Source organism: Nomascus leucogenys, chromosome 20, assembly GCF_006542625.1.
Source record: "Nomascus leucogenys isolate Asia chromosome 20, Asia_NLE_v1, whole genome shotgun sequence".
Classification (NCBI taxonomy): Eukaryota; Metazoa; Chordata; class Mammalia; order Primates; family Hylobatidae; genus Nomascus; species Nomascus leucogenys.
Window position 1 is genome coordinate 74,512,314 of NC_044400.1, and position 13,347 is coordinate 74,525,660.

At 40.2% G+C, this 13,347-nt stretch overlaps 1 protein-coding gene across 1 annotated transcript in view; it reads left to right on the forward strand.

Moving 5' to 3' along the window:
• The window catches only part of CLNK (cytokine dependent hematopoietic cell linker), a 194,558-nt gene that overhangs the window by 145,456 nt on the left and 35,755 nt on the right, over positions 1-13,347 (forward strand). Inside the window, exons 12-13 of the mRNA XM_003258488.4 lie at positions 7,936-7,963; positions 12,411-12,429. Coding sequence (XP_003258536.2) covers positions 7,936-7,963; positions 12,411-12,429 — 47 coding nt within the window. The remainder of the gene's footprint in view (positions 1-7,935; positions 7,964-12,410; positions 12,430-13,347) is intronic.

Below are 13,347 nucleotides of genomic sequence, written 5' to 3' on the forward strand. Positions count from 1 at the left end.
TATAAAACCAACCCTCTGATATTAAGTACTGATGACGGCTCTTCGTTCCCAAATGTGTGGGACATTTGGCAGCTGGTGCTAATCACAGAATGCGACAAACTCGAGTGAGCATATTTCATTTTCCCAAAAGAGTTTAAGTTTCCAAAATTACCTTATTTTGAAAGTCAGAAAAGAGATCAGCATTTCCTCCTTGTTTCTGCATAGAATGAAGGATGCTCTCTTATTTTTCATCCTTCTTCAAGCTTGCATCAGCAGTTTGGGGCACAGGCATTATTTAGTGAGAAAGCATCTCTCATGGATACAGAAACTCAGGACATCAGGCTCATTTTGAGCTTCAGTGGGAAACCCATTCATCACTGATTCTAATGGGGAACATTAAATAGCCTAAAATGTCATTCCTCCTTCTGTGGTGAATGTCTCTTCACCATTTCCTCCATTACAGCCCCACACAAGCATAAGTTTTCCAAGAAACACCTTCTTTGTTGTCTCTCCCATGGAATGCCCTCCTTTTCTGTCCCATTTCAACTGCCATGGCAGCATGGGAAGGAATAGAGGCTCTCAAGTCTAGATTCAAATGGTCTGGGTTTGTATTAGTTCTCACATTGCTATAAAGAAATATCTCAGACTGGGTAATCTATAATGAAAAGAGGTTTGATTGGCTTACAGTTCCATAGGCTGCACAGGAAGCATGATTCTGGCATCTGCTCAGCTTCTGGAGAGGCCTCAGGAAACTTAAAATCATGGCAGAAGGCGAAGGGGAAACAGGAGCAGGAGCAAGAGAGTGAGGGGGGAGGCTCCACACTCTTTTAAACAACCAGATCTGGCGATAACTCACTATCATGACAACAGCACTGAGGGGATGGTGCCAAATCATTCATGAAGGATCCACCCCCATGATCCAATCACCTCCTACCAGGCCCCACCTCCAAAAGTGAGGATTACACTTCAACATGAGATTTGGGTGGGGACACAGATCCAAACTATGTCAGGGTTGAAATTTAGATTCTACTTCTCATGAATGGTGAATCTGAGGAAGTGATTCTAAATTAGGGGTGACTTTATCCTCCCTCTCCCTAGTGGACAGTTAGCAATGTTTGGAGACATTTTTGGTTGCAACATATTGAATAAGGGAGGCTACTGACTTCTAGAGAGTAGAGGCCAGGGATGCTGCTAAGCATCCTACAGTGCACAGGACCACCCCACAACAGAGAATAACCTTAAAAGGTTAATATTGCAAAGGTTGAAAAACTTTGCCTTAACACTTCTAGCAAAGCACTGAACTAAACTTTTCCAAGCCCAAAGTTTTCCTCTGCAGTAAAATACAGATAATATTAATATCTATCACCTACCTCATGGGCTAAGGTGAGAATTAAATGAGGTGATTCCTATAAATTGCTTAACAATGCCTGGCCAGCACCTATTTTTAACCAACACTTATTGCACTTTTATTACCTTGGGCCCTTCTCCATTGGTACCTATGTTGCCCCATATAACAAGGTAACAAGTCTGTTTCTTCCACCCCAGGAAGGGGTGGAAGAGGAACTAACCCATTTCAGCACCTATATAACCTGGCACAATGCCTGAAATATAGTAGATGTTAGATAAATATAAATTTCCTTCTGTAGCTTTCAAAGGAACCTAACCAGACTAGGAGTAAGCAAATTTGCTCTGTTTTGATTTCCATTTTCAAAGAGTGAGAAACTGGGAGGCAACAATAATAACAGACCATCCAACCCATGAAGCTGTGTCATTGGAATTGGAAATGTAAAATGCAGCATTCCTAAAACTCCTGGTCAAATAGTCTAATATGTAAAGGACTGATCAAACCTCAGAGAAGTAAGGAGACAGAAAATAGGATCAATAAAATATCGAGACTGGGCATAATGGCTCACACCTGTAATCCTAACACTTCGGGCGACCGAGGCAGGCGGCTCACATGCGGCAAGGAGTTCAAGACCAGCCTGGCCAACCTGGTGAAACCCCGTCTCTACAAAAATACAGAAACTAGCTGGGTGGGGTGGACCATGTCTGTAATCCCAGCTACTCTGGAGACTGAGGCATGAGAATCGCTTTAACCTAGGAGGCAAGGGTTGCAGTGAGCCAAGATTGCACCACTGCACTCCAGTGACATAGGGTGACAGAGGGAGACTCTGTCTCAAAAAAATAAATAAATAAACTGAAATAAAATATTGAAGATGATGAGGTTGTTCAGTGTGGAGAAAAAAGGATTTTATCTTTTTTCTATTTCCTCTTGCTGGAAAGAACAGTATCTTGGGACCCAGTAGCAATGAATTTGGATCCCAGTTGAGCCACTTTTGGCTGTATGACTTCAGAAAAGCTCTTTAATAGCTCTGAGTTTTGCTTTTCTTATTTATAAGAAGAAAATAACCATCTTCATATGATAAAATGATGATGATAAGGTATGCCATTCCTGTAAAGTGCCTAGGATAATATCCGTCACAGCACAGGGAAAGAAGAAGAAAAGAAAAGAAAGAACAAGCAAGAGAAGGAAGGAAGGAAGGAAGGAAGGAAGGAAGGAAGGAAGGAAGGAAGGAAGGAAGGAAGGGAGGGAAAGAGAGAGAGAAAGAAAGAAAGAGAGAGAGAAAGAAAGAAAGAAAAAAGAAAGAAAGAAAGAAAGAAAGAGAAAGGGAGGGAGGGAGGAAGAGAGGAAGGAAGGAAGGAAGGAAGGAAGGAAGCCAGCTTTGCCCATCTGTTCTCAGCAGAATTAGGTATCCAGAATCCATAACTCTGTATTTTTCTAGAAATAGAGGCTGTATTTTTTTATTGATATGGAATCTCACTTTATTGCCCAGGCTGGAGTGCAGTGATGTGATCTCAGCTCACTGCAACCTCTGCCTCCTGGGTTCAAGTGATTCTCCTGACTCAACCTCCTAAGTAGCTGGGATTACAACTGCATGGCACCACACTTAGCTAACTTTTGTATTTTTAGTAGAGATGAGGTTTTACCATGTTGGTCAGGCTGGTCTCGAACTCCTGACCTCAGGTGATCTGCCCGCCTCTGCCTCCCAAAGTGCTAGGATTACAGACCTGAGCTACCGTGCCCAGCCAGAGGCTGTATTTTCTAATACAGTGGTTATCATCCTGGCTTTACACTAAAATAATTAGAAAGCTTATTTTAAAGCACTATCCCCAGTATCTATTTTAATTGCTCTAAGTGGGACTTGGGCATCAGAATTTTTAAGGCTCCCCCAGGTGAAGCTAATATGCAGACAGGGCTAAGAACCCAGAAGGAACCAAGTTCAAGGAATACATCTGCCGTAAAAGCTTTGAAGGTATTTAAGCCTTATCTATGCCTGAGTTTCCAGAGTCTAACATAATGCTCACTCAATTGCCAAATGCGTCCTTCTGTGCGCCCGAACCACACTGGTCTATTGGGTCACTGTCTTGGTGGTGTTGACATCTTTAGAAATTGGCATTTGATATCTCTGGGGTTCCTGTAGTTACAGTTTACTTTTATTTAATCATTTTTAGATGTGATGAGAATTGTGCTGGACCTCTTCAACAAAACACCTCAAGAGAGTAATTATATTTTCTCTTATTGAATTTTTCCAGCAGCCCTGTAAACTATGGTTTCCTAAGCCTCAGAAGAGTAAAGTACCAAGCCCAGTGGATGGTGCATGTGCCCAGTAAATAGTACTTCCATATTCACTGGGCACCTAAGGTCACCACGCTTCAGAGAAGTTAGGTAACTTAAAGTCACAGGGTTGACATTTGACTATTGATGGGGCAAAAACCTGCACAGCCCCATAGGAGACACCGGGGATACCACGATAAATGAGATGGCTTTGCTTCTGAAGGAGAGAAGTGCTTTCAAATTCATATTTAGCAGGGCCCACATGGGTGGTAATATCATCATTAGTGATGCCCAAGTCCCATGTAATCAACCACAGAAGGATATTGTTCTGAAAACATAAGGAACATTGGCAATCAGAGCTTCTGCAGCCAAACCATGCAGGAGAGTGCCTGCTCCATCTCTGCCAGCTGTTGGTAAGGCACTGTGAGTAAGATGAATTGCCTTCCCTAAGGCAGAAGCCATGATTTACATCTGGCAATCAACTGTATCAATGGCAGGCAGTTAGACAGCTGCAGCCCTTTGCAGTGGGCTGTGCTCACCCTGGATGGCCTTTGTGGTTCCAGCTATTGTGTTTCAGGCCCCATTTGTCTCTGCCAGCTCTGCTATTCTCTTTTTTAAAGCTAAGCCTTGGTTTCACAAAACAATTACTGAATTGAAGCACTTCAGTAAAGGAAAACGTCACCCCAGTCATTCATTGACAACTCAAAACCATAAGAGAACTTCGAAGTTTGGAGAATGTTGGTTGGACATTCTCAACCACTTATGTACCATTATTATGATTTTTACAATATCCATGTACTTAATTATTTTTTCCTCTCTGCTCATTTTTTTCAACTTAAATAAATTTACTTAAAAGAAAGACATATAATTATTATAAATAACTTCAATACAGATAGCTTCAAACCAAAACTTTGAGCTCTGGGGAATTTTACCTCTGATAAAAGGGAAGGTAAGCAAATATTAGGAAGGTGTTTCATATCTACTAACCACTGCACTGAGCCTTTCTCTTTGACATAATCTGAAAGACAATTAAAAAGGGAATAACTTTTCTGCTATGAATCCATTGCAATTTTAATACCGTGGTCCATGCACCAAATAAAATCATCCTGAGTAACAGCAACAGTAACCAACAACATTTTCCGAGTCGTAACTACACACCAGGCCTGGTTTGGGGTCTTACATGTATTAATTCATTTAGTCACACAACAGCACTGTAAAAAAATTACTATCTCCAATTTACTGATTAAAATTAAGAAATTGAGGGTTCATTGTCCCATATGTCCTTTAAGCTTCAGTAAACTCAATGGCCCAAGGTGCAAGGTTCAGTCAAAATATAATTTAAATGAAGAACCCAATATTTAAGAAACAAAACACCCACTTGCCTAACTATGGCTTTCCGTTGTCTGTCTTTCTTTCTTTCTTTCTTTCTTTTTCTTTCTTTTTTTTAAGTAGAGACAGGGGTCTCTCTAACACTCCTGTCCAGGCTGGTCTCAAACTCCTGGCCTCAGGCAGTCCGCCCACCTTGTCCTCTCAAAGTGCTGGGTTTACAGGTGTGAGGCAACACGGCCAGCCAGTTTTCTCTTTACAACCAGCAATGCTGGCATCACATCAATTCAAACAATTTCTGTCACAAAAATATATGCTCTGATGATTTGGGAAGTGAAAACAAAAAATCTTTATAGATATCAAGAAACCATGGTCTTTTAAAAGAGAAAGTATGGTTATAGAGATTTACAAATTTGTATTTATGAATGGAAACTATTGATTTTAAAGTATAATCATTATTATTATTGTTTTCCAAGTTGTTGCCATTGGGGGAAACTGGGTATAGGGCACATAGGAACTCTCTGTATTATTTCTTACAACTGCATGGGAATCCATAATTCTATCTAAGGATAAAAAACCCATAATTTTATCTCAGGATAAAAAGTTTAATTTCAAAGCAAATGTGAACATTAAAATGTTCTGCAAATGTAGAGTGTTATTTCACTCCAAATAGCTTTCACGTCACATTCTTTCATTAGAATCTTCAACAATTCTCTTCACTACTGTCTAGATTTATCAATTTTACAGGTGGGAAAACTAAGCTTCGGAGAGAGAATTTAGCTTATCCAGGGTGACAGAGCCCACGGATGACAGAGCAAGAATCAAATTCAATTTATTTAAAACTAAGCCAAAAACTAAGGGATTCCCAGAGAGGCCTATATTTATAGTAAAAGGTAATATCTTTACATTTATAATGAGGACCACTTATGCATAGGGAAAAATGTGAAAAAAATTAATGACCGTGGTTTTTTTGGCCAGCTTCAGCAGACAGAACTTGGACACACATGTGTTCAAAGCTCTCGAAGAGTAAGAAACTCTAGTCTGCACAGAAATGCCTTCTTACAATCACTTGGGTTCTCAGTTAAAATTCCATTTATTAAAGCTGCAAATTCCAAACCCGAGCTTTCCTGAAGCCTCAGATTTCCATCTATAAAGTGTACTGCTCTATTTATAAATCAAGTGATTTTATCCAAACAGAAAGACAGTCACTCTGCTTAGTCTTCAGCAAATGTTCAACCAACTCAAGTTAAATAGGTTACAGAATCTTAGTAAAACTGTTTAACGAAATTTAAATCTCCTTAAATATTTGAAATATCTTTATAAATTTAATTTCTTTGATTTTTAAGTACTTCTAATGTTGACAGGGTAGGTTTAAATGCTAGCCAGCAAAACTTTAACAATTTCTGTAATTCAAGAAAGTAAATGTATAAATATAGAAAATTTTAATTTATCTTAAACAGTTCAAACTCGTTAAAATGGAAACAAACACATCTTGACACCTGTAACTTCAAATCTGCATTTTAAATTGAAGCCCTACAGCCAATCTTTCAGTATCCTTAATACGCCGGCTTCAACATTAAATACTGAGATTAGCCACATTTTAACCCCAAAATAATTAATACTCTGGGTGTTTGTTCTACTTCATTACCTCTATTCAAGTCTCTTTGTCTTCTCAGGTTTCCAATGAAAAGCGGGAGGGAGCGGGTAAGATGTAAGAGGCTAAAACCGTGGAACCTTGGTACAGTTGCCTGTTGCTTGCAGATCTGAGACCAGGATCTAGCATCTGAGCGCTGTGTGTTTCTGGAATCCTGATACAGCCTGACTCCTAAAACTCTAGATCAATAGCTTTCAACTGTGATCAGTGTTGCACACTTAATATTCCCATATTCTTCAGATCCAGTGTTTTCACTGACAGAGCTGGGGAAGTGGAACATATACCCTCACTCCACTCCCTTCATAGTTTCTTCACCAAACTTTGACCACATTTGGACAACAATGCACACTGAATGCCCAACATTGTTTTTTGTTTTTTGTTTTTTGTTTTTTTTTTGAGATGGAGTCACGCTCTGTCACCCTGGCTGGAGTGCAGTGGATGATCTCAGCTCACAGCAATCTCTCCACTTCCTGGGCTCAAGCTACTCTCCTGCCTCAGCCTCCCGAGTAGCTGGGACTACAGGCATGTGTCATCACACCCGGCTAATTTTTGTATTTTTAGTAGACACAGGCTTTTACCATGTTGGCCAGGCTGGTCTGGAACTCCTGAGCTCAAGTGATCAGCCTGCCTCAGCCTCCCAAAGTGCGGGGATCACAGGCATGAGCCACTGCACGGGGCCCCAACATTGTTACTTTTTATTTCTAGCAATTCTCACATTAACGCTCATGAGCACTCTTGTTGCCATTTTGCAGATGAAAAAAAGTGAGGTTTAGAGAAGTTAATCGACTTGCCAATAAAATGAAAAGCTTGAAGTTTAGTCAGGGACCTTTCCAAAATTCACATTATTCAATTCCATGTTGGATTTTTTCTCTACCATTCAATTTTATGTTTTTTTTCCTGCCTCAGATCTATTCTTTCTCTTACATTTGCTTTCCTGAGCTCCCACTGCACCTGACAGCTTCATATTGAAAACTCTTTATGTTCCCTCAAAGTAAAAAACTAAGAGCTTTAAAACCAAGTTAATAATAAGTCTGACTGTGCTAATGAAACTTGACGTAGGAAATCAAATGTCAGGAGAAATGATGATTTTTTTAATTTCTCCCAAAAGGAGATGCAAGTTTATTCATGTCCTTTCTATCACCACCTTTTATTTTGGCTCTTAACTTTGTCTTTTCCTTAGAAAATTATGAGAAAAATAACCTGGCTTTAGTTTTATGGAAGAGTGATAAATATCACACTGGTCTATGGGCTGTTGATTTGGCAATGAAAGTGTAATCAAAGGTTTGTAAGACTCGGAGTGATTTTATCTTGGTCATTATGAACTGTGTTTTATGTAACACCGTATTTCTTTTTCTTGCAGTCAGATAAGCTTAAGGGACTTAAGTGAGGTAAGTAGCAATTTTATCCTTGGAAGCAAAGAGGGGAATTTTGAGGCATTAAATGTCTGTAATAGGCAAGATTCTATTTGCTTCAGATACTTACACTTAATTCTCACAATAGCTATGCTCAAAATGCATTAGTATCTCTATTTTAAAGATAAGAAAGCCAAAGCAAAACAAGCTTAGCTCCAGATTTTAAACCAAGATCCTGTTTGGCCACCATGGTCATTCAGGGTTCATTGGTTATAGGAAGAACGTGCCCAGTTCCACATGGAAGATACACAGTATTGACTGATGGCTTCCAGCCTCCAGCATTACAGAAATTAAGTGTTAGAAATGGTATTGTGCTTTGCTATTTGTCCTTCATAAGAAATACAGGAATGCAAAGTAGAAGGAATATGAGATTCAAAGTTGCACAAGACCTGGGTAGGAATCCTGCCGTGCCACCTACTCGCTTTGCGAACTTCAGAAAATGCTCTTACTCACCCCAGTTTCTGTTTCCTCAGCCATAAAATAGGGATGGGGGCCAGGTGCGGTGGCTCATGGCTGTAATCCCAGCACTTTGGGAGGCCGAGGTGGGCGGATAACCTGAAGTCAGGGGTTCAAGACCAGCCTGACCAACATGGAGAAACCCCATCTCTACTAAGAATATAAAATTAGCCAGGTGTGGTGGTGCATGCCTGTAATCCCAGCCATGCTACTCAGGAGGCTGAGGCAGGAGAATCGCTTGAACCCGGGAGGCAGAGGTTGCAGTGAGCCAAGATCATGCCATTGTACTCCAGCCTGGGCAACAAGAGAGAAACTCTGTCTCAAAATAAATAAATTAATTAAATAAATAAAAATAAAATAAAAGAGAGATAGGTACATTTCTGTGCAAAGTTGATGTGATAAAGTCAAAAGTAAGTAGTGCACAAATGGCCAGGTGACCAGTGGAGGCTCAATAAATGGCATAAAAGGCATGTGAGATAAAGCTGTAGTAGAGCCTTCCAAGGGTATTGACTCCCTTCAGTGCCCAAAGACAAAGTTCCCTACGAGGATAGTGGGGTCACCATGACTGATGAAGACTGTCCAACAACACAAGTGGCCTCACCTCACTCCCACTGGACTCTAAGGAATTTTGCTCTTTTCTTTGTGTTTGATCTATGCTCTTATCTATATAGTAGATGTGAATTTCTTTCCTTGCTTTCTTTTTCATTTGTTGGTTTTATGAGAATGTTAAAATCAAAAAGTCACATTTCCAGCTTGTCACTCAAACAAGACATTTATTACCCCTAATCTCCCTAATCCACAAGACAATCGTGCCAAGAAAGATAACATACATAACCACTTGATGAGAAGAACAGTTCTGGTTCCACTGAGGACTTCACCAGGCTCATGCTCTTCTGGGAGGCGTTGCACTTCCTTAGTGTCACCTGGAAGGAGCAGGCTGGGGTGATGCTCAGCTGCTGGGGGAGCCCACACATTCAAGGCGCCTGAATCCAGGACTCCGTCCCCTGCTTCCTGTAAGCTAGGCCTGGGTATCTCGAGTAGTAGTTGGGTGCTGCTCACGATGACCGCAAATCATAACCCTTTGGTCAGTCTGAGAGGACAGTAGGCCCTCCAATCACAAACAAGCAAAAAGGAATTGGGAGATGGGGAGTCAGCCTTAGATGGCAGGAAATGTGCAGGACTGTTTGTTTTCTTTGTAACTTTAGTTGGTGTTCTGCTAGAAGTTGATATCATCTAAAGAACAAGAAGGTCTAATGGAAAAACACGTTCTTGCTCCTTATCTTTTGCCAAGACACTTCCCCATCGTTTGTTTGGGCTGAGATTCAAGACCATTTCTTCATCACAAAAGGGGCAAGCTGTGCTTGTGCCCGCACTCAATGCTTGCTTGAACACTGTCTTGTGGACTAGAATCTTTCATGTGCTACCTCCCTCTGCTCAAATTCATATGGCATTTTATAGTTTTCAGAGAAAGGAAAGACTCATTGTCTCATTTGGTACTCACAAAGCCCTAAGAGAAAAATGAAACCCCAGAGAGGCAGCAAACTTGGCCAGAGTCCTCACACCCAGCAGGAGATCGGGCCAGTCCTGGAAATCCCAAATCTCGGTGTCTTCCCCACGCCATGTCTCTCTGCCTTAAAAAAAATACAGAAATAGCTCTGAACTAAAATAACTAAAAAGAATACGGAAGGAAGGAATGAAAGGAGGGGGTAGAGAAGGTGAAAGAAAGGAAGGAAGGAAAAGGGAAGGAGGGAGGAAAAAGGAAAAGAAAAAAAGAAGGAGAAAGAGGGAGAGAGGTAATAAAAGAGATACTACTATTTAACTTGACTATGTTTATTTTCTAACAATAAAAAAGTTACAGAAGAAAAATGAGCGACTTCATGCTACTTTTCTAACTACATTTGATTTTAAGTTCAGAGCCCTCAAACCAAAAGTTGGTTGGTCTCAAAAAAAACAACTGCTCCCCCGGATAGAGGGCTTCTCTGCACTGTTCGCATCTCTTCTTCCTCTCCACTTTGACAAGCCTGAGAGCAATCGCTGCATCCGATTGAGCACTTTGAACAGCCAGGTTCAAAGTCCCTGGGGAGACGCAGTAGGGATACTTTCAAACCACTCACTAGAATGGATTCATTACTCTTTGTACTTAGCCTATAGATTTTCTTTGATTTTCTGTCCATAATGAAATGTATGTCCTCTTTCCAGAATCCTAGGGAATGCCAAAGTCTTTGAAATAAAAAGCCTTCTTTGTTGGCTAGCTTCAGAGGGAGGCATACAATGCCTTTCTAAGCAATTTGCTGCCAAAAGTTTCTTATCTATGAAGCAACTATGAGTCAGGAGAGCTGGGCTCAGGGTTAGTTTAGCCTTCAGATGACTGCACGAATCTAGGAGAACGGCATGACCCTTTGGGATCTCATCTGTAAACTAACTGTTTTTAACATTTAATAGACCTCACACCAGTTTGAAAATTTGATGAAAGGTATAATAAACCTTTCTGTCCCCAGAAAAAGAAAAAATAGGCCGGGCACGGTGGCTCAAGCTTGTAATCCCAGCACTTCGGGAGGCCAAGGCGGGCGGATCACGAGGTCAGGAGATCGAGACCACGGTGAAACCCCGTCTCTACTAAAAATACAAAAAATTAGCCGGGCGTGGTGGCGGGCGCCTGTACTCCCAGCTACTCGGAGAGGCTGAGGCAGGAGAATGGCATGAACCCGGGAGGCGGAGCTTACAGTGAGCCGAGATTGCGCCACTGCACTCCAGCCTGGGCGACAGAGCGAGACTCCGTCTCAAAAAAAAAAAAGAAAAAAGAAAAAATATATGCACAAACTTATAGAGAAAAAAATTTAGCTTTTCATTGCGGAAGGTTCATGGACCCCACTAGGCCATTCAATGGTCTCTTTCATCCCCCTGGTTAAAGCAGTTCTTATCTAAATGATACCTGAGGTCTTCTTCAACTGATGCAATATATAAATGGACTTCATAAAAGTATTTGCAGTTAAATAAATACTGCAGCAAACACCGTACCTACTGTAATGCTTTTTGCTTCTTCAAGGGTAGAGTAGAATAGGGCCCAAAGATACAAGCCCAATAAGCATGAAGATTTTCATAATGAAGGGTGATCAAGAATTCTACCACCATAAGGAAGAAAGAGAAAGAAAATGTTTGGGAAGATAAATGGCTACATTTAAAAAGGATAACGTGAATATTTCCATGCTTATTTTTAAAAACAGAAATTTCAGAGCAAGTATAAAGAAAAAAATTAACCGTAACTTTATTGCTTAAGTACAACCTTTATTAATATTTTATCATATTACTTCAAATCATTTTTTCTGCATACACACAAATATACATGGATATAAAATATAATCGCATAAAAATATATCATGGGTCCAGTTTTTATTCCAAACTTTTAATGTAACATGGATGCATACTTATAGTATAATCTTATTTCATTCTCTACATAAATACTTACAATGTCTTTATAATATTCCAGTAAGTGAGTATAGCACCAAAATTAACAATTTTCAGTTATCTGGGCACATAGATTGTTTCCAGTGATTTAACTCTGTAAAAGTAATGATGCAATGAACATCTTTGTGCATAGAACTTGGTTCAGATTTCAGGTTGTATTTTAGAAAAGGAGTCTCATCAATGAAATTATTGAGATAAGAATAAGAGTATTTCTAAGGTTTTTGATAATTATGGTAAATTCCTTTCTAAAAGAGTCAAAGCAATGGATAGTTCCATCAGCAGACTGTGGACTTGTCTGTTCCTTCACACATTGATTACAAAATTTTGATTTTTGTTTAGTTTTATGAAGAATTATTTGTAGATTTTTAAAAAAATACGAACGATGCTAACAAAAATTTTACCAAAAGTCTACCAACCAAATGCTCTAAAAACACACATGGTATTATATTAAATTCTCTGTCATCAAGAGTCAGTAAATGTTATTTTTTTTAATTCAATACAGGTCCTTGAAGCAGAAAAAGGTGAATTGTTTACATTTGTTTTCTTACCCTAATACTCATAGACTAGGTTCTCTTTCTAGATCTACAGTGCTCATGGTTATTAAAAAGGATTGATTGTTTGGAAGCCTGGGATGGGGATGTATGTGTGTGCATGATGACGTGATCCTGATGCACACACATACATCCCCAGGACCTCAGAGTCCTCTAGTCTAAACAGGGTGATTTAAATCCAGGATAGGCCAGACGTCTTTCTTTAGCCATATGCTACTGTCCAAAAGGCATTATACTGTCACCCTCTGCCACTTTGGAAAGACATAACTAGTCCCTTGCTCCAAAGAAGCTTTTGGGATCTCTGGCTCTGATGTCACCCATGCACACACACATGTGGCTCTTTCATGCACACACACACACATACATGTACACACATGCCCATACCTCTACAGTGTTGGTGTCGTTATGCAAGCATGCAGTCCAACAGTCACTCATATCCTAAATGGCAGGATGCTAAGCAGGTAGTACTTTCATATTCACCTGTGAAATACTGTTCTCCATTCTTCTAGAATGATGAATTATGTCCAGAGCCAAAGGGCCTGCATCTCAGCCCAAAGAGTTCACAAAAGACAGCATGGTTCAACAGAGCAACATTAGGTTGGGATTCCAGAGGCCTGCCACCAAATCACTGAGTGGTTTTGGTCAAGTTGCATTTCCTCTGTGAGCCTCAGCTCTGCTCTTCTCTGCATATTGACAAAGCTAAACTTGAAGTGAGGCCTAACTTGGGTTTATGGATTCCCCATGGGTCCCTGATGGAGAAGTAGGAGTTGTTGGCAAGCCTAAATAATTCACAAACCTAACTGAAACCATGCCCTTTCCAATAATACAGCTCAACATCCTAACTAAAATGTTCAGGTACTGTTTCATCAGGCAACACAACAATGATTA